This window comes from Oncorhynchus nerka, unplaced genomic scaffold (genome assembly GCF_034236695.1).
Source record: "Oncorhynchus nerka isolate Pitt River unplaced genomic scaffold, Oner_Uvic_2.0 unplaced_scaffold_1207, whole genome shotgun sequence".
Taxonomy (NCBI): domain Eukaryota; kingdom Metazoa; phylum Chordata; class Actinopteri; order Salmoniformes; family Salmonidae; genus Oncorhynchus; species Oncorhynchus nerka.
In genome coordinates, this window is record NW_027040126.1 from 85,277 (window position 1) to 110,163 (window position 24,887).

At 45.7% G+C, this 24,887-nt stretch overlaps 2 protein-coding genes across 2 annotated transcripts in view; one reads left to right on the forward strand and one right to left on the reverse strand.

Moving 5' to 3' along the window:
- blzf1 (basic leucine zipper nuclear factor 1) overlaps window positions 1–21,705 on the reverse strand; it is a 28,026-nt gene extending 6,321 nt beyond the window's left edge. Inside the window, exons 1-4 of the mRNA XM_065015933.1 lie at window positions 21,465–21,705; window positions 19,407–19,569; window positions 18,717–19,243; window positions 880–911 (exon numbers count right to left, since the gene is read on the reverse strand). Of these exons, the coding sequence (XP_064872005.1) occupies window positions 880–911; window positions 18,717–19,243; window positions 19,407–19,434 (587 nt within the window). The 5' untranslated portion in view covers window positions 19,435–19,569; window positions 21,465–21,705. The remainder of the gene's footprint in view (window positions 1–879; window positions 912–18,716; window positions 19,244–19,406; window positions 19,570–21,464) is intronic.
- Window positions 21,706–21,746: 41 nt separating this feature from the next.
- Window positions 21,747–24,887, forward strand: part of ercc5 (excision repair cross-complementation group 5) — a 31,355-nt gene continuing 28,214 nt past the window's right edge. The window contains 3 exon segments of the mRNA XM_065015934.1: window positions 21,747–21,852; window positions 21,959–22,064; window positions 24,277–24,452. Of these exon segments, the coding sequence (XP_064872006.1) occupies window positions 21,977–22,064; window positions 24,277–24,452 (264 nt within the window). The 5' untranslated portion in view covers window positions 21,747–21,852; window positions 21,959–21,976.

The window sequence follows — 24,887 nt, forward strand, 5'->3', positions numbered from 1 at the left end:
TGTACCTGGGTTAGCATCATGTCTGTGTGTTGTACCTGTGGGTTAGCATCATGTCTGTGTTGTACCTGTGGGTTAGCATCATGTCTGTGTGTTGTACCTGTGGGTTAGCATCATGTCTGTGTGTTGTATCCTGTGTGTTGTGGGTTAGCATCATGTCTGTGTGTTGTACCTGTGGGTTAGCATCATGTCTGTGTGTTGTACCTGTGGGTTAGCATCATGTCTGTGTGTTGTACCTGTGGGTTAGCATCATGTCTGTGTGTGGGTACCATGTCTGTGGGTTAGCATCATGTACCTGTGTGTGGGTTAGCATCATGTCTGTGTGTTGTACCTGTGGGTTAGCATCATGTCTGTGTGTTGTACCTGTGGGTTAGCATCATGTCTGTGTGTTGTACCTGTGGGTTAGCATCATGTCTGTGTGTTGTACCTGTGGGTTAGCATCATGTCTGTGTGTTGTGGGTTAGCATCATGTCTGTGTGTTGTACCTGTGGGTTAGCATCATGTCTGTGTGTTGTGGGTTGTACCTGTGGGTTAGCATCATGTCTGTGTGTTGTACCTGTGGGTTAGCATCATGTCTGTGTGTGTGTTGTAGCATCATGTCTGTGTGTTGTGGGTTAGCATCATGTCTGTGTGTTGTACCTGTGGGTTAGCATCATGTCTGTGTGTTGTACCTGTGGGTTAGCATCATGTCTGTGTGTTGTACCTGTGGGTTAGCATCATGTCTGTGTGTTGTACCTGTGGGTTAGCATCATGTCTGTGTGTTGTACCTGTGGGTTAGCATCATGTCTGTGTGTTGTTGTTAGCATCATGTGTTGTACCTGTGGGTTAGCATCATGTCTGTGTGTTGTACCTGTGGGTTAGCATCATGTCTGTGTGTTGTACCTGTGGGTTAGCATCATGTCTCTGTGTTGTACCTGTGGGTTAGCAAGTCATCTCTGTACCTGTGGGTTAGCATCATGTCTGTGTGTTGTACCTGTGGGTTAGCATCATGTCTGTGTTGTACCTGTGGGTTAGCATCATGTCTGTGTGTTGTACCTGTGTGGTTGGGTTAGCATCATGTCTGTGTGTTGTGGGTTGCATCAGTCATCATGTCTGTGTGTACCTGTGGGTTAGCATCATGTCTGTGTGTTGTACCTGTGGGTTAGCATCATGTCTGTGTGTTGTACCTGTGGGTTAGCATCATGTCTGTGTGTTGTGGGTTACCTGTGGGTTAGCATCATGTCTGTGTGTTGTACCTGTGGGTTAGCATCATGTCTGTGTACCTGTGGGTTAGCATCATGTCTGTGTGTTGTACCTGTGGGTTAGCATCATGTCTGTGTGTTGTACCTGTGGGTTAGCATCATGTCTGTGTGTTGTACCTGTGGGTTAGCATCATGTCTGTGTGTTGTACCTGTGGGTTAGCATCATGTCTGTGTGTTTACCTGTGGGTTAGCATCATGTCTGTGTGTTGTACCTGTGGGTTAGCATCATGTCTCTGTGTGTTGTTAGCATCATGTCTCTGTGTTGTTGTGGGTTAGCATCATGTCTGTGTGTTGTACCTGTGGGTTAGCATCATGACTGTGTTGTACCTGTGGGTTAGCATCATGTCTGTGTTGTACCTGTGGGTTAGCATCATGTCTGTGTGTTGTACCTGTGGGTTAGCATCATGTCTGTGTGTTGTACCTGTGGGTTAGCATCATGTCTGTGTGTTGTACCTGTGGGTTAGCATCATGTCTGTGTGTTGTGGGTTAGCATCATGTCTGTGTGTTGTACCTGTGGGTTAGCATCATGTCTGTGTGTTGTGGGTTAGCATCATGTCTGTGTGTTGTACCTGTGGGTTAGCATCATGTCTGTGTGTTGTGTTGTGTCTGTGTGTTGTACCTGTGGGTTACATCATGTCTGTGTGTTGTGGGTTAGCATCATGTCTGTGTGTTGTACCTGTGGGTTAGCATCATGTCTGTGTGTTGTACCTGTGGGTTAGCATCATGTCTGTGTGTTGTACCTGTGGGTTAGCATCATGTCTGTTGTGGGTTGTTGTACCTGTGGGTTAGCATCATGTCTGTGTGTTGTACCTGTGGGTTAGCATCATGTCTGTGTGTTGTACCTGTGGGTTAGCATCATGTCTGTGTGTTGTACCTGTGGGTTAGCATCATGTCTGTGTTGTACCTGTGGGTTAGCATCATGTCTGTGTGTTGTTAGCATCATGTCTGTGTGTTGTACCTGTGGGTTAGCATCATGTCTGTGTGTTGTACCTGTGGGTTAGCATCATGTCTGTGTGTTGTACCTGTGGGTTAGCATCATGTCTGTGTGTTGTACCTGTGGGTTAGCATCATGTCTGTGTTGTACCTGTGGGTTAGCACCTGTGTGTGTACCATCATGTCTGTGTGTTGTACCTGTGGGTTAGCATCATGTCTGTGTGTTGTACCTGCATCATGTCTGGCATCATGTCTTAGCACCTGTGGGTTAGCATGTCTGTGTGTTGTACCTGTGGGTTAGCATCATGTCTGTGTGTTGTACCTGTGGGTTAGCATCATGTCATCATGTCTGTGTGTTGTACCTGTGGGTTAGCATCATTCTGTGCATCATGCATCATGTCTGTGTGTTGTACCTGTGGGTTAGCATCATGTCTGTGTGTGTACCTGTGGGTTAGCATCATGTCTGTGTGTTGTACCTGTGGGTTAGCATCATGTCTGTGTGTTGTTAGTCTCTGTGTACCTGTGGGTTAGCATCATGTCTGTGTGGGTTAGCATCATTGTACCTGTGGGTTAGCATCATGTCTGTGTGTTGTACCTGTGGGTTAGCATCATGTCTGTGTGTTGTACCTGTGGGTTAGCATCATGTCTGTGTGTTGTGGGTTAGCATCATGTCTGTGTGTTGTACCTGTGGGTTAGCATCATGTCTGTGTGTTGTACCTGTGGGTTAGCATCATGTCTGTGTGTTGTAGAAGTGTTGTACCTGTGGGTTAGCATCATGTCTGTGTGTTGTACCTGTGGGTTAGCATCATGTCTGTGTGTTGTACCTGTGGGTTAGCATCATGTCTGTGTGTTGTACCTGTGGGTTAGCATCATGTCTGTGTGTTGTATAGAAGTCCTACTGTACCTGTGGGTTAGCATCATGTCTGTGTGTTGTACCTGTGGGTTAGCATCATGTCTGTGTGTTGTACCTGTGGGTTAGCATCATGTCTGTGTGTTGTACCTGTGGGTTAGCATCATGACTGTGTGTTGTACCTGTGGGTTAGCATCATGTCTGTGTGTTGTGGGTTAGCATCATGTCTGTGTGTTGTACCTGTGGGTTAGCATCATGTCTGTGTTGTACCTGTGGGTTAGCATCATGTCTGTGTGTTGTACCTGTGGGTTGCATCATGTCTGTGTGTTGTACCTGTGGGTTAGCATCATGTCTGTGTGTTGTACCTGTGGGTTAGCATCATGTCTGTGTGTTGTACCTGTGGGTTAGCATCATGTCTGTGTGTTGTACCTGTGGGTTAGCATCATGACTGTGTGTTGTACCTGTGGGTTAGCGTCATGTCTGTGTGTTGTACCTGTGGGTTAGCATCATGTCTGTGTGTTGTGGGTTAGCATCATGTCTCTGTGTTGTACCTGTGGGTTAGCATCATGACTGTGTGTTGTACCTGTGGGTTAGCATCATGTCTGTGTGTTGTACCTGTGGGTTAGCATCATGTCTGTGTGTTGTACCTGTGGGTTAGCATCATGTCTGTGTGTTGTGGGTTAGCATCATGTCTGTGTGTTGTGGGTTAGCATCATGTCTGTGTGTTGTGGGTTAGCATCATGTCTGTGTGTTGTACCTGTGGGTTAGCATCATGTCTGTGTGTTGTACCTGTGGGTTAGCATCATGTCTGTGTGTTGTGGGTTAGCATCATGTCTGTGTGTTGTACCTGTGGGTTAGCATCATGTCTGTGTGTTGTACCTGTGGGTTAGCATCATGTCTGTGTGTTGTACCTGTGGGTTAGCATCATGTCTGTGTGTGTACCTGTGGGTTAGCATCATGTCTGTGTGTTGTACCTGTGGGTTAGCATCATGTCTGTGTGTACCTGTGGGTTAGCATCATGTCTGTGTGTTGTACCTGTGGGTTAGCATCATGTCTGTGTGTTGTACCTGTGGGTTGCATCATGTCTGTGTTGTACCTGTGGGTTAGCATCATGTCTGTGTGTACCTGTGGGTTAGCATCATGTCTGTGTGTTGTACCTGTGGGTTAGCATCATGTCTGTGTTGTGTTGTACATCATGTCTGTGGGTTAGCATCATGTCTGTGTGTTGTACCTGTGGGTTAGCATCATGTCTGTGTGTTGTACCTGTGGGTTAGCATCATGTCTGTGTGTTGTACCTGTGGGTTAGCATCATGTCTGTGTGTTGTACCTGTGGGTTAGCATCATGTCTGTGTGTTGTACCTGTGGGTTAGCATCATGTCTGTGTGTTGTACCTGTGGGTTAGCATCATGTCTGTGTGTTGTACCTGTGGGTTAGCATCATGTCTGTGTGTTGTACCTGTGGGTTAGCATCATGTCTGTGTGTTGTACCTGTGGGTTAGCATCATGTCTGTGTGTTGTACCTGTGGGTTAGCATCATGTCTGTGTGTACCTGTGGGTTAGCATCATGTCTGTGGTTGTTGTGGGTTATGTCATGTCTGTGTGTTGTACCTGTGGGTTAGCATCATGTCTGTGTGTTGTACCTGTGGGTTAGCATCATGTCTGTGTGTTGTACCTGTGGGTTAGCATCATGTCTGTGTCTGTGTAGCATCATGTCCTGTGTTGTACCTGTGGGTTAGCATCATGTCTGTGTGTTGTAGAACCTGTGGGTTAGCATCATGTCTGTGTGTTGTACCTGTGGGTTAGCATCATGTCTGTGTGTTGTACCTGTGGGTTAGCATCATGTCTGTGTGTTGTACCTGTGGGTTAGCATCATGTCTGTGTGTTGTACCTGTGGGTTAGCATCATGTCTGTGTGTTGTGGGTTAGCATCATGTCTGTGTGTTGTACCTGTGGGTTAGCATCATGTCTGTGTTGTACCTGTGGGTTAGCATCATGTCTGTGTGTTGTTAGCATCCTGTGGGTTAGCATCATGTCTGTGTGTTGTACCTGTGGGTTAGCATCATGTCTGTGTGTTGTACCTGTGGGTTAGCATCATGTCTGTGTGTTGTACCTGTGGGTTAGCATCATGTCTGTGTGTTGTACCTGTGGGTTAGCATCATGTCTGTGTGTTGTGGGTTAGCATCATGTCTGTGTGTTGTGGGTTAGCATCATGTCTGTGTGTTGTACCTGTGGGTTAGCATCATGTCTGTGTGTTGTACCTGTGGGTTAGCATCATGTCTGTGTGTTGTACCTGTGGGTTAGCATCATGTCTGTGTGTGTGTTAGCATCATGTCTGTGTGTTGTACCTGTGGGTTAGCATCATGTCTGTGTGTTGTACCTGTGGGTTAGCATCATGTCTGTGTGTTGTACCTGTGGGTTAGCATCATGTCTGTGTGTTGTACCTGTGGGTTAGCATCATGTCTGTGTGTTGTACCTGTGGGTTAGCATCATGTCTGTGTGTTGTACCTGTGGGTTAGCATCATGTCTGTGTGTTGTACCTGTGGGTTAGCATCATGTCTGTGTGTTGTACCTGTGGGTTAGCATCATGTCTGTGTGTTGTACCTGTGGGTTAGCATCATGTCTGTGTGTTGTACCTGTGGGTTAGCATCATGTCTGTGTGTTGTACCTGTGGGTTAGCATCATGTCTGTGTGTTGTACCTGTGGGTTAGCATCATGTCTGTGTGTTGTACCTGTGGGTTAGCATCACCTGTGTGGGTTAGCATCATGTCTGTGTGTTGTACCTGTGGGTTAGCATCATGTCTGTGTGTTGTACCTGTGGGTTAGCATCATGTCTGTGTGTTGTACCTGTGGGTTAGCATCATGTCTGTGTGTTGTACCTGTGGGTTAGCATCATGTCTGTGTGTTGTACCTGTGGGTTAGCATCATGTCTGTGTGTTGTACCTGTGGGTTAGCATCATGCATCATGTCTGTGTGTTGTACCTGTGGGTTAGCATCATGTCTGTGTGTTGTACCTGTGGGTTAGCATCATGTCTGTACCTGTGGGTTAGCATCATGTCTGTGTGTTGTACCTGTGGGTTAGCATCATGTCTGTGTGTTGTGGGTTAGCATCATGTCTGTGTTGGTTAGCATCATGTCTGTGTGTTGTACCTGTGGGTTAGCATCATGTCTGTGTGTTGTACCTGTGGGTTAGCATCATGTCTGTGTGTTGTACCTGTGGGTTAGCATCATGTCTGTGTGTTGTACCTGGGTTAGTTAGCATCATGTCTGTGTTGTACCTGTGGGTTAGCATCATGTCTGTGTGTTGTACCTGTGGGTTAGCATCATGTCTGTGTGTTGTACCTGTGGGTTAGCATCATGTCTGTGTGTTGTACCTGTGGGTTAGCATCATGTCTGTGTGTTGTACCTGTGGGTTAGCATCATGTCTGTGTGTTGTGTGGGTTAGCATCATGTCTGTGTGTTGTACCTGTGGGTTAGCATCATGTCTGTGTGTTGTATGGGTTAGCATCATGTCTGTGTGTTGTACCTGTGGGTTAGCATCATGTCTGTGTGTTGTACCTGTGGGTTAGCATCATGTCTGTGTGTTGTACCTGTGGGTTAGCATCATGTCTGTGTGTTGTACCTGTGGGTTAGCATCATGTCTGTGTGTTGTACCTGTGGGTTAGCATCATGTCTGTGTGTTGTACCTGTGGGTTAGCACATGTCTGTGTACCTGTGGGTTAGCATCATGTCTGTGTGTTGTACCTGTGGGTTAGCATCATGTCTGTGTGTTGTCACCTGTGGGTTAGCATCATGTCTGTGTGTTGTACCTGTGGGTTAGCATCATGTCTGTGTGTTGTACCTGTGGGTTAGCATCATGTCTGTGTGTTGTACCTGTGGGTTAGCATCATGTCTGTGTGTTGTACCTGTGGGTTAGCATCATGTCTGTGTGTTGTACCTGTGGGTTAGCATCATGTCTGTGTGTTGTACCTGTGGGTTAGCATCATGTCTGTGTGTTGTACCTGTGGGTTAGCATCATGTCTGTGTGTTGTACCTGTGGGTTAGCATCATGTCTGTGTGTTTAGCATCATGTCTGTGTGTTGTACCTGTGGGTTAGCATCATGTCTGTGTGTTGTACCTGTGGGTTAGCATCATGTCTGTGTGTTGTACCTGTGGGTTAGCATCATGTCTGTGTGTTGTAGCATCATGTCTGTGTGTTGTACCTGTGGGTTAGCATCATGTCTGTGTGTTGTACCTGTGGGTTAGCATCATGTCTGTACCTGTGGGTTGTCATGTCTGTGTGTTGTGGGTTAGCATCATGTCTGTGTGTTGTACCTGTGGGTTAGCATCATGTCTGTGTGTGTGGGTTAGCATCCTGTGTTGTTGTGGGTTAGCATCATGTCTGTGTGTTGTACCTGTGGGTTAGCATCATGTCTGTGTGTTGTACCTGTGGGTTAGCATCATGTCTCTGTGTGTTGTGGGTTAGCATCATGTCTGTGTGTTGTACCTGTGGGTTAGCATCATGTCTGTGTGTTGTACCTGTGGGTTAGCATCATGTCTCTGTGTTGTACCTGTGGGTTAGCATCATGTCTGTGTGTGTTGGGTTAGCATCATGTCTGTGTGTTGTGGGTTAGCATCATGTCTGTGTGTTGTACCTGTGGGTTAGCATCATGTTGTGTTGTACCTGTGGGTTAGCATCATGTCTGTGTGTTGTACCTGTGGGTTAGCATCATGTCTGTGTGTTGTACCTGTGGGTTAGCATCATGTCTGTGTGTTGTACCTGTGGGTTAGCATCATGTCTGTGTGTTGTACCTGTGGGTTAGCATCATGTCTGTGTGTTGTACCTGTGGGTTAGCATCATGTCTGTGTGTTGTACCTGTGGGTTAGCATCATGTCTGTGTGTTGTACCTGTGGGTTAGCATCATGTCTGTGTGTGTACCTGTGGGTTAGCATCATGTCTGTGTGTTGTACCTGTGGGTTAGCATCATGTCTGTGTGTTGTACCTGTGGGTTAGCATCATGTCTGTGTGTTGTACCTGTGGGTTAGCATCATGTCTGTGTGTACCTGTGGGTTAGCATCATGTCTGTGTGTTGTACCTGTGGGTTAGCATCATGTCTGTGTGTTGTACCTGTGGGTTAGCATCATGTCTGTGTGTTGTACCTGTGGGTTAGCATCATGTCTGTGTGTTGTACCTGTGGGTTAGCATCATGTCTGTGTGTACCTTGTATCCTGTGGGTTAGCATCATGTCTGTGTGTTGTACCTGTGGGTTAGCATCATGTCTGTGTGTACCTGTGGGTTAGCATCATGTCTGTGTGTTGTACCTGTGGGTTAGCATCATGTCTGTGTGTTGTACCTGTGGGTTAGCATCATGTCTGTGTGTTGTACCTGTGGGTTAGCATCATGTCTGTGGGTTAGCATCATGTCTGTGGGTTAGCATCATGTGTTGTACCTGTGGGTTAGCATCATGTCTGTGTGTTGTACCTGTGGGTTAGCATCATGTCTGTGTGTTACCTGTGGGTTAGCATCTGTGTGTTGTGTAGCATCATGTCTGTGTGTTGTACCTGTGGGTTAGCATCATGTCTGTGTGTTGTACCTGTGGGTTAGCATCATGTCTGTGTGTTGTTGGGTTAGCATCATGTCTGTGGGTTAGCATCATGTCTGTGTGTTGTGGGTTAGCATCATGTCTGTGTGTTGTACCTGTGGGTTAGCATCATGTCTGTGTGTTGTACCTGTGGGTTAGCATCATGTCTGTGTGTTGTACCTGTGGGTTAGCATCATGTCTGTGTGTTGTACCTGTGGGTTAGCATCATGTCTGTGTGTTGTACCTGTGGGTTAGCATCATGTCTGTGTGTTGTACCTGTGGGTTAGCATCATGTCTGTGTGTTGTACCTGTGGGTTAGCATCATGTCTGTGTGTTGTACCTGTGGGTTAGCATCATGTCTCTGTGTTGTACCTGTGGGTTAGCATCATGTCTGTGTGTTGTACCTGTGGGTTAGCATCATGTCTGTGTGTTGTACCTGTGGGTTAGCATCATGTCTGTGTGTTGTGGGTTAGCATCATGTCTGTGTGTTGTACCTGTGGGTTAGCATCATGTCTGTGTGTTGTACCTGTGGGTTAGCATCATGTCTGTGTGTTGTACCTGTGGGTTAGCATCATGTCTGTGTGTTGTGGGTTAGCATCATGTCTGTGTGTTGTACCTGTGGGTTAGCATCATGTCTGTGTGTTGTGGGTTAGCATCATGTCTGTGTACCTGTGGGTTAGCATCATGTCTGTGTGTTGTACCTGTGGGTTAGCATCATGTCTGTGTGTTGTACCTGTGGGTTAGCATCATGTCTGTGTGTTGTACCTGTGGGTTAGCATCATGTCTGTGTGTTGTACCTGTGGGTTAGCATCATGTCTGTGTGTTGTGGGTTAGCATCATGTCTGTGTGTTGTACCTGTGGGTTAGCATCATGTCTGTGTGTTGTACCTGTGGGTTAGCATCATGTCTGTGTGTTGTACCTGTGGGTTAGCATCATGTCTGTGTGTTGTACCTGTGGGTTAGCATCATGTCTGTGTGTTGTACCTGTGGGTTAGCATCATGTCTGTGTGTTGTACCTGGGTTAGCATCATGTCTGTGTGTTAGCATCATGTCTACTGTACCTGTGGGTTAGCATCATGTCTGTGTGTTGTACCTGTGGGTTAGCATCATGTCTGTGTGTTGTACCTGTGGGTTAGCATCATGTCTGTGTGTTGTACCTGTGGGTTAGCATCATGTCTGTGTGTTGTACCTGTGGGTTAGCATCATGTCTGTGTGTTGTACCTGTGGGTTAGCATCATGTCTGTGTGTTGTACCTGTGGGTTAGCATCATGTCTGTGTGTTGTACCTGTGGGTTAGCATCATGTCTGTGTGTTGTACCTGTGGGTTAGCATCATGTCTGTGTTGTACCTGTGGGTTAGCATCATGTCTGTGTGTTGTACCTGTGGGTTAGCATCATGTCTGTGTGTTGTACCTGTGGGTTAGCATCATGTCTGTGTGTTGTACCTGTGGGTTAGCATCATGTCTGTGTGTTGTACCTGGGTTAGCATCATGTCTGTGTTGTGGGTTAGCATCATGTCTGTGTGTTGTACCTGTGGGTTAGCATCATGTCTGTGTGTTGTACCTGTGGGTTAGCATCATGTCTGTGTTGTACCTGTGGGTTAGCATCATGTCTGTGTGTTGTACCTGTGGGTTAGCATCATGTCTGTGTGTTGTACCTGTGGGTTAGCATCATGTCTGTACCTGTGGGTTAGCATCATGTATGTCTGTGGGTTGTACATCATGTCTGTGGGTTAGCATCATGTCTGTGTGTTGTGGGTTAGCATCATGTCTGTGTGTTGTACCTGTGGGTTAGCATCATGTCTGTGTGTTGTACCTGTGGGTTAGCATCATGTCTGTGTGTTGTGGGTTAGCATCATGTCTGTGTGTGTACCTGTGGGTTAGCATCATGTCTGTGTGTTGTACCTGTGGGTTAGCAGCATCATGCATCATGTGTGTGTTGTACCTGTGGGTTAGCATCATGTCTGTGTGTTGTACCTGTGGGTTAGCATCATGTCTGTGTGTTGTAGTCCCTGTGGGTTAGCATCATGTCTGTGTGTTGTACCTGTGGGTTAGCATCATGTCTGTGTGTTGTACCTGTGGGTTAGCATCATGTCTGTGTGTTGTACCTGTGGGTTAGCATCATGTCTGTGTGTTGTACCTGTGGGTTAGCATCATGTCTGTGTGCTGTACCTGTGGGTTAGCATCATGTCTGTGTGTTGTACCTGTGGGTTAGCATCATGTCTGTGTGTTGTACCTGGGTTAGCATCATGTCTGTGTTGTTGTGGGTTAGCATCATGTCTGTGTGTTGTACCTGTGGGTTAGCATCATGTCTGTGTGTTGTACCTGTGGGTTAGCATCATGTCTGTGTTGTACCTGTTGTTACATCATGTCTGTGTGTTGTACCTGTGGGTTAGCATCATGTCTGTGTGTTGTACCTGTGGGTTAGCATCATGTCTGTGTGTTGTACCTGTGGGTTAGCATCATGTCTGTGTGTTGTGGGTTAGCATCATGTCTGTGTGTTGTACCTGTGGGTTAGCATCATGTCTGTGTTGTACCTGTGGGTTAGCATCATGTCTGTGTGTTGTACCTGTGGGTTAGCATCATGTCTGTGTCACCTGTGGGTTAGCATCATGTCTGTGTGTCCTTGTACCTGTGGGTTAGCATCATGTCTGTGTGTTGTACCCCTGTGGGTTAGCATCATGTCTGTGTGTTGTACCTGTGGGTTAGCATCATGTCTGTGTGTTGTACCTGTGGGTTAGCATCATGTCTGTGTGTTGTACCTGTGGGTTAGCATCATGTGTTGTGTGTGTTGTACCTGTGGGTTAGCATCATGTCTGTGTGTTGTACCTGTGGGTTAGCATCATGTCTGTGTGTTGTACCTGTGGGTTAGCATCATGTCTGTGTGTTGTGGGTTAGCATCATGTCTCTGTGTTGTACCTGTGGGTTGCATCATGTCTGTGGGTTAGCATCATGTCTGTGTGTACCTTGTATCCTGTGTGTTGTACCTGTGGGTTAGCATCATGTCTGTGTGTTGTACCTGTGGGTTAGCATCATGTCTGTGTGTTGTACCTGTGGGTTAGCATCATGTCTGTGTGTTGTATCCTGTGTGTGTGGGTTAGCATCATGTCTGTGTTGTTGTGGGTTAGCATCATGTCTGTGTGTGTTGTACCTGTGGGTTAGCATCATGTCTGTGTGTTGTACCTGTGGGTTAGCATCATGTCTGTGTGTGTACCTGTGGGTTAGCATCATGTCTGTGTGTTGTACCTGTGGGTTAGCATCATGTCTGTGTGTTGTACCTGTGGGTTAGCATCATGTCTGTGTGTTTGTAGCACCTGTGGGTTAGCATCATGTCTGTGTGTTGTTACATCATGTCTGGTGTGTGGGTTAGCATCATGTCTGTGTGTTGTACCTGTGGGTTAGCATCATGTCTGTGTGTTGTACCTGTGGGTTAGCATCATGTCTGTGTGTTGTACCTGTGGGTTAGCATCATGTCTGTGTGTTGTGTGTTGTACCTGTGGGTTAGCATCATGTCTGTGTGTTGTACCTGTGGGTTAGCATCATGTCTGTGTGTTGTACCTGGGTTAGCATCATGTCTGTGTGTTGTACCTGTGGGTTAGCATCATGTCTGTGTGTTGTGGGTTAGCATCATGTCTGTGTGTTGTACCTGTGGGTTAGCATCATGTCTGTGTGTTGTACCTGTGGGTTAGCATCATGTCTGTGTGTTGTATGAAGTCCTCTCTGTCTGGTGCTGGAGAAAACCTGTGGGTTAGCATCATGTCTGTGTGTTGTGTTGTACCTGTGGGTTAGCATCATGTCTGTGTTGTTGTTAACATCATGTCTGTGTGTTGGGTTAGCATCATGTCTGTGTGTTGTACCTGGGTTAGCATCATGTCTGTGTGTTGTATGGGTTAGCATCATGTCTGTGTGTTGTACCTGTGGGTTAGCATCATGTCTGTGTGTTGTACCTGTGTGTTGGGTTAGCATCATGTCTGTGTGTTGTACCTGTGGGTTAGCATCATGTCTGTGTTGTACCTGTGGGTTAGCATCATGTCTGTGTGTTGAACAAAACCAGGGTGGGTTAGCATCATGTCTGTGTGTTGATTAACTCCTACAGTCACTACATCATGATTAACTCCTGTGTTGAACAAAACTCAGTGGGTTAGCATCATGTCTGTGTGTTTACCTGTGGGTTAGCATCATGTCTGTGTGTTGTACCTGTGGGTTAGCATCATGTCTGTGTTGTAACCTGTGGGTTAGCATCATGTCTGTGTGTTGAACCTGTGGGTTACATCATGTCTGTGTGATTGTACTCCTGTGGGTCACTGAACAAAATCATGTCTAACTGTGTCACTGAACAAAACCTGTGGGTTAGCATCATGTCTGTGTGTGTTGTACCTGTGGGTTAGCATCATGTCTGTTGTACCTGTGGGTTACAAATCATGTCTGTGTGTTGTACCAGTTAGCATCATGTCTGTGTGTTGTGTCACTGGGTTAGCATCATGTCCTGTGTGTCCTGTGGGTTAGCATCATGTCTGTGTGTTGTGGGTTAGATAACATGTCTGTGTGTTGTACCTGTGGGTTAGCATCATGTCTGTGTGTTGTACCTGTGGGTTAGCATCATGTCTGTGTTGATTAACCTGTACAGGTGAACAAAGCATCATGTCTGTGTGTTGAACAAAACCTGTGGGTTAGCATCATGTCTGTGTGTTGTACCTGTGGGTTAGCATCATGTCTGTGTTGTAACTCCTGTCACTGAACAAAATCATGATTAACTCCTGTCACTGAACAAAACTGTCCAGATTAACTCCTATGTCACTGTCAGGATCCAGATTAACTCCTACAGTCACTGAACAAAACTGTGGGTTAGCATCATGTCTGTGTGTTGTACCTGAACAAAACTCAGGGTCCAGATTAACTCATGTCTGTGATGTACTCCTACAGTTAGCATCATGTCTGTCTGTCACTGAACAAAACTCAGGATCCAGATTAACTCCTACAGTCTGTGGATGGGTTAGCATCATGTCTGTACAGTCACTGAACAAAACTCAGATGTCTGTCACTGAACAAAACTGTCCAGATTAAGCAGTCATGTCTGATTAACTCCTACAGTCACTGAACAAAACTGATCCAGATGAACTTACAGTCATGAACAAAACTCAGGTGTGATTTGTACAGTCACTGTGGGTTAGCATCATGTCTGTGTGTTGTACCTGTGGGTTAGCATCATGTCTGTGTGATTAACTCCTACAGTCACTGTCAGGATCCAGATTAGCAGTCATGTCTCAGGTGTGATTAACTCCTACAGTTCACTGAACAAAACTCAGGGTCCAGATTAACTCCTACAGTCACTGAACAAAACTCTGTGTGTTCAGGATCCTGTACAGTCACTGAACAAAATCATGTCTGTGTGTTGATTAACTCCTACAGTCACTGGGTTAGATTAACTCATGTCTGTGTGTTGTACACTGTGGGTTAGCATCATGTCTGTGTGTTGAACAAAACTCAGGGTTAGTGTTGTACCATACAGTCACTGTCTGGTCCAGATTTGTACCTGTGGGTTACAGTCACTGAACAAAACATCATGTCTGTGAACAAAACTCAGGTTGTCACTGAACAAAACTCAGGGTTAACATCATGTCTGTGTGTTGATTAACCTGTCACTGAACAAAACTCAGGGTTAGCATCATACAGTCACTGAACAAAACTCAGGATCCAGATTAACTCCTACAGTCACTGAACAAAACTCAGGGTTAGTCATCATGTCAAAACTCTGTGGGTTAGCAGATTCATGTCACTGAACAAAACTGTCCAGTTACAGTCACTGTCAGGGTTAGAACAAAATCATCCAGATTAACTGTTGTGGGTTAGTCACTGTGGGTTCCTACAGTCACTGAACAAAACTCAGGGGATTTAGCATCACTGAACAAAACTGTGTCCAGATTAACTGTGGGTTCACTGAACAAAATCATGTCTGTGTGTTGTACAGTCACTGTGGTCCAGATTTAGCATCAAAACTCATGATTCTCCTACAGTCACTGAACAAAACTGTCCAGATTAGCATCATGTCTGTGTGTTGTACCTGTGGGTTAGCATCATGTCTGTGTGTTGTCACTGAACAAAACTCAGCATCATGTCTGTGTGTTCCAGATTAACTCCTACAGTCACTGTGGGTTCACTGAACAAAACTCATGTCTGTGTCCAGATTTCCTACCTGTGGGTTCAGAACAAAATCATGTCTACAGTCACTGAACAAAACTGTCAGGGTCATGTCTGAACAAAACTCAGTGATGTACCTGGGTTAACATCATGTCTGTGATCCAGATTTCCTACCTGTGGGTTACTGAACAAAATCATGTCTGTGTGATTAACTCCACAGTCACTGAACAAAACTCAGGGGTTAACTCATGTCTGTGTGTTGTACTCCTACAGTCACTGAACAAAACTCAGGATCCAGATTAACTTACAGTCATCATGTCTGTGTGTTGTACTCCCTGTGGGTTCCAGCAGTCACTGTCTCCAGTACAGTCACTGTTGTAGTCCTGAACAAAACTCAGGATCCAGTTAGCATCATGTCACTGTGTGTTGTGAACCTCAGGTCCAGGGTTAGCATCACAGTCACTGAACAAAACTGTCCAGATTAACTCCTACAGTCACTGAACAAAACTCAGGGTTAGCATCATGTCTGTGTGTTGTAGTCACTGTGGGTTAGCATGAACAAAACTCATGTCTCCTACAGACTGAACAAAACTCAGGATCCAGATTAACTCCTACAGTCACTGAACAAAACTCAGGGTCCAGGTCTGTGATCAGGATCCAGATTAACTCTGAGAACAAAACTCTCCAGATTCTGGTCTGGTGCTGGAGATCCAGATTAACCCTGTCACTGAACAAAAACTCAGGATCCAGATTAACTCCTACAGTCACTGAACAAAACTCAGGATCCAGATTAACTCCTACAGTCACTGAACAAAACTCAGTCCAGATTAACTCCACAGTCACTGAACAAAACTCAGGATCCAGATTAACTCCTACAGTCACTGAACAAAACTCAGTCAGATTAACTCCTACAGTCCAGGATCCAGATTAACTCCTACAGTCACTGAACAAAACTCAGGATCCAGATTAACTCCTACAGTCACTGAACAAAACAGGTCCAGATTAACTCCAACAGTCACTGAACAAAACTCAGGATCCAGATTACACACTACAGTCACTGAACAAAACTCAGGATCCAGATTAACTCCACAGTCACTGAACAAAACTCAGGATCCAGATTAACTCACACACACACAGTCACACAAAACTCCAGATTAACTCCTACAGTCACTGAACAAAACTCAGGATCCAGAACTCCTACAGTCACTGAACAAAACCTCCAGAGTCACTGAACAAAACTCAGGTCCAGATTAACTCCTACAGTCACTGACAAAACAGTTCCAGCTGATTAACTCCTACAGTCACTGAACAAAACTCAGGATCCAGAGGCAAAACTCAGGGCTGATTAACTCCTACAGTCACTGAACAAAACTCAGGGTCCAGCCTACAGTCACTGAACTAAATCAGCTGGATTCTTCTCTCTGTCCAGATTAACTCCTACAGTCACTGAACAAAACTCAGGGTCCGATTAACTCCTACAGTCACTGAACAAAAATGATTAACTCCTACAGTCACTGAACAAAACTCAGGTCACTCCTACAGTCACTGAACAAAACTCAGAGGCTACCAGCATTAACTCCTCAGTCACTGAACAAAACTCTGTTCACCTGAACAAAACTCAGGATCCAGATTAACTCCTAGTCACTGAACAAAACTCAGGATCCAGATTTTAAACTGAACAAAACTGGACCAGAGAACAAAACTCCAGATTAACTCCTACAGTCACTGAACAAAACTCAGGATCCAGATTAAACAGTCATTCTGAAAACAAAACTCAAGATTACTATCCTTATCGATTAACTCCTACAGTCACTGAACAAAACTCAGGATCCAGATTAACTCCACAGTCACTGAACAAAACTCAGGGATCCAGATTAACTCCTACAGTCACTGAACAAAACTCAGGATCCAGATTATCCTACAGAACAAAATCAGGATCCAGATTAACTCCTACAGTCACTGAACAAAACTCAGGATCCAGATTAACTCCTACAGTCACTGAACAAAACTCAGGATCCAGATTAACTCCTACAGTCACTGAACAAAACTCAGGATCCAGATTAACTCCTACAGTCACTGAACAAAACTCAGGATCCAGATTAACTCCAGTCATTCAGGATCCAGATTAACTCCTACAGTCACTGAACAAAACTCAGGATCCAGATTAACTCCTACAGTCACTGAACAAAACTCAGGATCCAGATTAACTCCTACAGTCACTGAACAAAACTCAGGATCCAGATTAACTCCTACAGTCACTGAACAAAACTCAGGATCCAGATTAACTCCTACAGTCACTGAACAAAACTCAGGATCCAGATTAACTCCTACAGTCACTGAACAAAACTCAGGATCCAGATTAACTCCTACAGTCACTGAACAAAACTCAGGATCCAGATTAACTCCTACAGTCACTGAACAAAACTCAGGATCCAGATTAACTCCTACAGTCACTGAACAAAACTCAGGATCCAGATTAACTCCTACAGTCACTGAACAAAACTCAGGATCCAGATTAACTCCAGTCACTGAACAAAACTCAGGATCCAGATTAACTCCTACAGTCACTGAACAAAACTCAGGATCCAGATTAACTCCTACAGTCACAGTCACTGAACAAAACTCAGGATCCAGATTAACTCCTACAGTCACTGAACAAAACTCAGGATCCAGATTAACTCCTACAGTCACTGAACAAAACTCAGGATCCAGATTAAACAGTCACTGAACAAAACAGATTAACTCACAGTCACTGAACAAAACTCAGGATCCAGATTAACTCCTACAGTCACTGAACAAAACTCAGGATCCAGATTAACTCCTACAGTCACTGAACAAAACTCAGGATCCAGATTAACTCCTACAGTCACTGAACAAAACTCAGGATCCAGATTAACTCCTACAGTCACTGAACAAAACTCAGGATCCAGATTAACTCCTACAGTCACTGAACAAAACTCAGGATCCAGATTAACTCCTACAGTCACTGAACAAAACTCAGGATCCAGATTAACTCAAAACTCAGGACAGTCACAGTCACTGAACAAAACTCAGGATCCAGATTAACTCCTACAGTCACTGAACAAAACTCAGGATCCAGATTAACTCCTACAGTCACTGAACAAAACTCAGGATCCAGATTAACTCCTACAGTCACTGAACAAAACTCAGGATCCAGATTAACTCCTACAGTCACTGAACAAAACTCAGGATCCAGATTAACTCCTACAGTCACTGAACAAAACTCAGGATCCAGATTAACTCCTACAGTCACTGAACAAAACTCAGGATCCAGATTAACTCCTACAGTCACTGAACAAAACTCAGGATCCAGATTAACTCCTACAGTCACTGAACAAAACTCTCCAGATTAACTCCTACAGTCACTGAACAAAACTCAGGATCCAGATTAACTCCTACAGTCACTGAACAAAACTCAGGATCCAGATTAACTCCTACAGTCACTGAACAAAACTCAGGATCCAGATTAACTCCTACAGTCACTGAACAATTCAAAATAATGTGTTTCATGTTAAAGGCCCAAATGCAGCTGATTTTAAAAAAAATCTCTCAATATCAAATTATTTCTGGAGAACAATTAAGGTCCTGACCGTGATCGTCTTCAATTAAAAATAGTTTTATAAAAAGAAACAGAAATAGCTTCTTAGCTAAGAGTAATTTCTCAAGCAAGAATTTAGTTTGGACTGTCTGGGAGTGGCCTGAGTGGTGAAGGGAAAGCTGAAAACTAGCTGTTATTGGCAGAGAGGTTTGGAACTCTTTCTTATTGGTCTATTAAATTATTAGTCTGTCACCAGGCAGGCCAAACCTCCATCCCACCAAAACAGGCTGACATTTCAGGAAGTCTTTTCCAACAGCTCTTACACTAAAAGATCCTTATCATAATTTTCACAGTAGTTCTCCAAACTCAGTGTGGAAATATATATGAACCACAGTAATTTGATGTTTTTGATGGCACTGGGCCTTTATGTTAACTCATTTACCCACCTCAGTCTGCACGTGGAGCTGGTTGAGGAGCCCCTCCTTGTCCTGCAGCAGTCTTCTCTCTGAGTTCTGCAGCTTCTCCATGACTCCTCTCAGGTCCTCCAGAGGAGGGGAGGGAGAGGGGGGCCGCTCCTCCATCTGCTGCCCAGCCCAGGCCTCTCCTTTCTCCTCAGCCGGACCCACATGACCCCCACTCCGGCTGATGGCAGCACGGGGAACAACGATCCTCACCGCCTCCACCACCATGCAGGCCTCCCGGGGAACCTTCCCCAGGTGGAGCACCCCAGGGGACTGGGGGGCAGACGGGGTGGCTCTGGGGCTGGCTCTGGGACTCTGCTGGGGGGTGGAGTGGGGGCTGTGCTGGAGGCTGGCGGGGGCAGGGTGCGTCTTCTTGGGGCTTTGTTTGGGACAAGCTACCTTAAGTAGTGGCACCGAAGACAGAGGCGTATCCACGACACCGATCTCCTTAGCGACTGGGGGCTTGTCTGTCTCCATGCCGTCGCCGGGGCCCCTGACTGGACGGACGGAACCTGGAACATGGCAAACATTCTGGAATGTTATCTCTCTCTCTCTCAATGTATTGGCTGGAGGAGTTATCAGATCTCAACATAGCTGTGTGTGATTGGCTGAGAGGATGCAGGGGGAGGATGTAAACAACAGTCTGTGGAATGATAGGGGGTGATAACGGCTTACCTCTGTCTGCTACTGCGGCGGTAGACATGATGGTAGAGGAAGTCTTCACAACAGTCCAGTCGAATGACAGAGGGACAGGGCGGTGGATGACTTCCAGGATGGCAGTTTAGAACTCTCTCTCCCGAAGACAGACAGACAAATGTTGATTCGGAGTTTTACCACCCTGTTAGACATGTTAAATAAATAAATAAATAAAATAAGAAAGTAGCGAGAGAATCGCGCACAGCTCCTGTAACTAGCTAATGGACTTTTTTTCTGCCTTCAATTATTTCTTTTTTAATATGTTTTGAATTGGTAAAATTAAGAGTCAAAACAGATGCCCTTTCCAACTAGTTGTTTACTTGGCTAGCCCTTTCCAACTAGTTGTTTACTTGGCTAGCCCTTTCCAACTAGTTGTTTACTTGGCTAGCCCTTTCCAACTAGTTGTTTACTTGGCTGGCCCTTTCCAACTAGTTGTTTACTTGGCTAGCCCTTTCCAACTCGTTGTTTACTTGGCTAGCCCTTTCCAACTAGTTGTTTACTTGGCTAGCCCTTTCCAACTAGTTGTTTACTTGGCTAGCCCTTTCCAACTCGTTGTTTACTTGGCTAGCCCTTTCCAACTCGTTGTTTACTTGGCTAGCCCTTTCCAACTCGTTGTTTACTTGGTTAGCCCTTTCCAACTCGTTGTTTACTTGGCTAGCCCTTTCCAACTAGTTGTTTACTTGGCTAGCCCTTTCCAACTAGTTGTTTACTTGGCTAGCCCTTTCCAACTCGTTGTTTACTTGGCTAGCCCTTTCCAACTCGTTGTTTACTTGGTTAGCCCTTTCCAACTCGTTGTTTACTTGGCTAGCCCTTTCCAACTAGTTGTTTACTTGGCTAGCCCTTTCCAACTCGTTGTTTACTTGGCTAGCCCTTTCCAACTCGTTGTTTACTTGGCTAGCCCTTTCCAACTCGTTGTTTACTTGGCTAGCCCTTTCCAACTCGTTGTTTACTTGGCTAGCCCTTTCCAACTAGTTGTTTACTTGGCTAGCCCTTTCCAACTAGTTGTTTACTTGGCTAGCCCTTTCCAACTAGTTGTTTACTTGGCTAGCCCTTTCCAACTCGTTGTTTACTTGGCTAGCCCTTTCCAACTCGTTGTTTACTTGGCTAGCCCTTTCCAACTCGTTGTTTACTTGGCTAGCCCTTTCCAACTAGTTGTTTACTTAGCTAGCCCTTTCCAACTCGTTGTTTACTTGGCTAGCCCTTTCCAACTAGTTGTTTACTTGGCTAGCCCTTTCCAACTCGTTGTTTACTTGGCTAGCCCTTTCCAACTCGTTGTTTACTTGGCTAGCCCTTTCCAACTAGTTGTTTACTTGGCTAGCCCTTTCCAACTCGTTGTTTACTTGGCTAGCCCTTTCCAACTAGTTGTTTACTTGGCTAGCCCTTTCCAACTAGTTGTTTACTTGGCTAGCCCTTTCCAACTAGTTGTTTACTTGGCTAGCCCTTTCCAACTCGTTGTTTACTTGGCTAGCCCTTTCCAACTCGTTGTTTACTTGGCTAGCCCTTTCCAACTAGTTGTTTACTTGGCTAGCCCTTTCCAACTAGTTGTTTACTTGGCTAGCCCTTTCCAACTCGTTGTTTACTTGGCTAGCCCTTTCCAACTAGTTGTTTACTTGGCTAGCCCTTTCCAACTCGTTGTTTACTTGGCTAGCCCTTTCCAACTAGTTGTTTACTTGGCTAGCCCTTTCCAACTAGTTGTTTACTTGGCTAGCCCTTTCCAACTAGTTGTTTACTTGGCTAGCCCTTTCCAACTAGTTGTTTACTTGGCTAGTTCAGTCTCTGGCTGAGCTCCAAGGATAAAATAACTCACCTGATATCTGTGGATGAGCTTTAACAGCAGTGTCAACACATGATCAACACGCAGCCGGTTAGATAAGGATATAAGAGAACGGAGTTCAGCTTTCCTCAACTAACAGTAACTGACAACAAAGCAAACCGAGTAGGAAACAAAGGCCCTGGACATAAACGTATAAACATTGATAACTAACATCAGCAGTGTAAAATGAGTGTAACGTAGAGAGATATCAAAACGGCACATACTGTTGTTTACCCGATTAAAAATATTTCCTCTGTTAAATCTTGGTCGCCATCTTGTTTGTGTTCTCACCGACCGGACACTGTTGGCTTGGCGGACGTGGAGGGGTGTCCGACAGGAAACAGACTCTGAATCAGCTTGGACGATTTCTCATCCATAGTGGGGACAGTAAAACAGATATCCCAAATCTGATTCACGATCAGTAAACGGAAGTTGAGACGAGAGCGTTACAAAATTACCAAACCGCGGAATAATAATAATAACCGGAACTATTATCCGCACTACTGTGTTCCACCGTAGGAAATAAAATATTGTTACACCCACAGAAGACAACTTTTTTTTAAATGTACCGAAGATAATAAATTCTGGTTAAACTATTGTCCTCTAGTACAGGTGAGTTTGATATCCACGTGTGTGTATTTGAATCGAGCTTTTTTACAATAGCTACTACGATATGGGCGATTTGCTATAGTCTTATTTTGGTCTTGATGTTGTCTAGGCTGTCACTCGGAGAGCAATGGGGGTACACGGGCTGTGGAAGCTGCTTGAGACCACCGGGAAGCCCATCAACCCCGAGACGCTCGAGGGCAAGATCCTGGCTGTCGGTATCCTTCCGGACACCACAAGGAAGTCCCCCACCTATCGCTCTCTTAAACTCTTTCTTTTTCTCTCCTTGTTCTTGACTTTTTTTTTAAGTAGGCTTCCCTACTTCTTCCACTCAATCTCCCACCCATAACTACTGCACATCCCAGTCATAACATGTGTCTGCATCTTACATAGAGTTAGTGTCTAGTGTATTGTGCAGGAAACCAAATTACTCCATGTGTAACTCTGTGTTGTCTGTTCACACTGCTATGCTTTATCTTGGCCAGGTCGCAGTTGTAAATGAGAACTTGTTCTCAACTAGCCTACCTGGTTAAATAAAGGTGAAATAAAAATAATTTTAAAAAATTGGTCACATACACATGGTTAGCAGGTGTTAATGTGAGTGTAGTGAAATGCTTGTGTTTCTAGTTACGACAATGCAGTAATAACCAACGAGTAATCTAACCTAACAATTCCAAAACTACTACCTTATAGACACAAGTGTAAAGGGATAAAGAATATGTACATAAGGATATATGAATGAGTGATGGTACAGAGCAGCAGAGGCAAGATACAGTAGATGGTATCGAGTACAGTATATACATATGAGATGAGTATGTAAACAAAGTGGCATAGTTAAAGTGGCTAGTGATACATGTATTACATAAGGATGCAGTAGATGATATAGAGTATAGTATATACGTATGCATATGAGATGAATAATGTAGGGTAAGTAACATTATATAAGGTAGCATTGTTTAAAGTGGCTAGTGATATATTTACATCATTTCCCATCAATTCCCATTATTAAAGTGGCTGGAGTTGAGTCAGTGTCAATGACAGTGTGTTGGCAGCAGCCACTCAATGTTAGTGGTGGCTGTTTAACAGTCTGATGGCCTTGAGATAGAAGCTGTTTTTCAGTCTCTCGGTCCCAGCTTTGATGCACCTGTACTGACCTCGCCTTCTGGATGATAGCGGGGTGAACAGGCAGTGGCTCGGGTGGTTGATGTCCTTGATGATCTTTATGGCCTTCCTGTAACATCGGGTGGTGTAGGTGTCCTGGAGGGCAGGTAGTTTGCCCCCGGTGATGCGTTGTGCAGACCTCACTACCCTCTGGAGAGCCTTACGGTTGAGGGCGGAGCAGTTGCCGTACCAGGCGGTGATACAGCCCGCCAGGATGCTCTCGATTGTGCATCTGTAGAAGTTTGTGAGTGCTTTTGGTGACAAGCCAAATTTCTTCAGCCTCCTGAGGTTGAAGAGGCGCTGCTGCGCCTTCTTCACGATGCTGTCTGTGTGGGTGGACCAATTCAGTTTGTCTGTGATGTGTATGCCGAGGAACTTAAAACTTGCTACCCTCTCCACTACTGTTCCATCGATGTGGATAGGGGGATGTTCCCTCTGCTGTTTCCTGAAGTCCACAATCATCTCCTTAGTTTTGTTGACGTTGAGTGTGAGGTTATTTTCCTGACACCACACTCCGAGGGCCCTCACCTCCTCCCTGTAGGCCGTCTCGTCGTTGTTGGTAATCAAGTCTATCACTGTTGTGTCGTCCGCAAACTTGATGATTGAGTTGGAGGCGTGCGTGGCCACGCAGTCGTGGGTGAACAGGGAGTACAGGATAGGGCTCAGAACGCACCCTTGTGGGGCCCCAGTGTTGAGGATCAGCGGGGAGGAGATGTTGTTGCCTACCCTCACCACCTGGGGGCGGCCCGTCAGGAAGTCCAGTACCCAGTTGCACAGGGCGGGGTCGAGACCCAGGGTCTCGAGCTTGACGACGAGCTTGGAGGGTACTATGGTGTTGAATGCCGAGCTGTAGTCGATGAACAGCATTCTCACATAGGTATTCATCTTGTCTAGATGGGTTAGGGCAGTGTGCAGTGTGGTTGAGATTGCATCGTCTGTGGACCTATTTGGGCGGTAAGCAAATTGGAGTGGGTCTAGGGTGTCAGGTAGGGTGGAGGTGATATGGTCCTTGACAAGTCTCTCAAAGCACTTCATGATGACGGAAGTGAGTGCTACGGGGCGGTAGTCGTTTAGCTCAGTTACCTTAGCTTTCTTGGGAACAGGAACAATGGTGGCCCTATTACATCAAGATGGCAAGATGCAGTAGATGGTATAGCTGTTCAGTATATACGTATGAGATGAGTAATGTAGGGTATGTAAACATTCTGTAAAGTTAGCTAGTTGTCTGCCTGTGTGTCTGTAGAGATCCTTGACCTGTCCCTCTCCCAGACATCAGTATCTGGTTGAACCAGGCAGTGAAGGGTGTGAGAGACAGGGAGGGTAACAGTGTCCAGAACGCCCACCTCCTCACCCTGTTCCATCGTCTCTGTAAATTGCTCTTTTTCCGCATCAGACCTGTCTTCGTGTTCGATGGAGACGCTCCTCTGATCAAGAAACAGACCCTGGTGTGTGTGTCTGTCTGTCTGTCTGGACCCTGGTGTGTCTGTCTGTCTGTCTGTCTGGACCCTGGTGTGTCTGTCTGTCTGGACCCTGGTGTGTCTGTCTGTCTGTCTGGACCCTGGTGTGTCTGTCTGTCTGGACCCTGGTGTGTCTGTCTGGACCCTGGTGTGTGTGTCTGGACCCTGGTGTGTGTGTCTGGACCCTGGTGTGTGTGTCTGGACCCTGGTGTGTGTGTGTGTGTGTCTGGACCCTGGTGTGTGTGTCTGGACCCTGGTGTGTGTGTGTGTGTGTGTGTCTGGACCCTGGTGTGTGTCTGTCTGGACCCTGGTGTGTCTGTCTGTCTGGACCCTGGTGTGTGTGTGTGTGTGTGTGTGTGTCTGGACCCTGGTGTGTCTGTCTGTCTGGACCCTGGTGTGTGTGTGTGTGTGTGTGTCTGGACC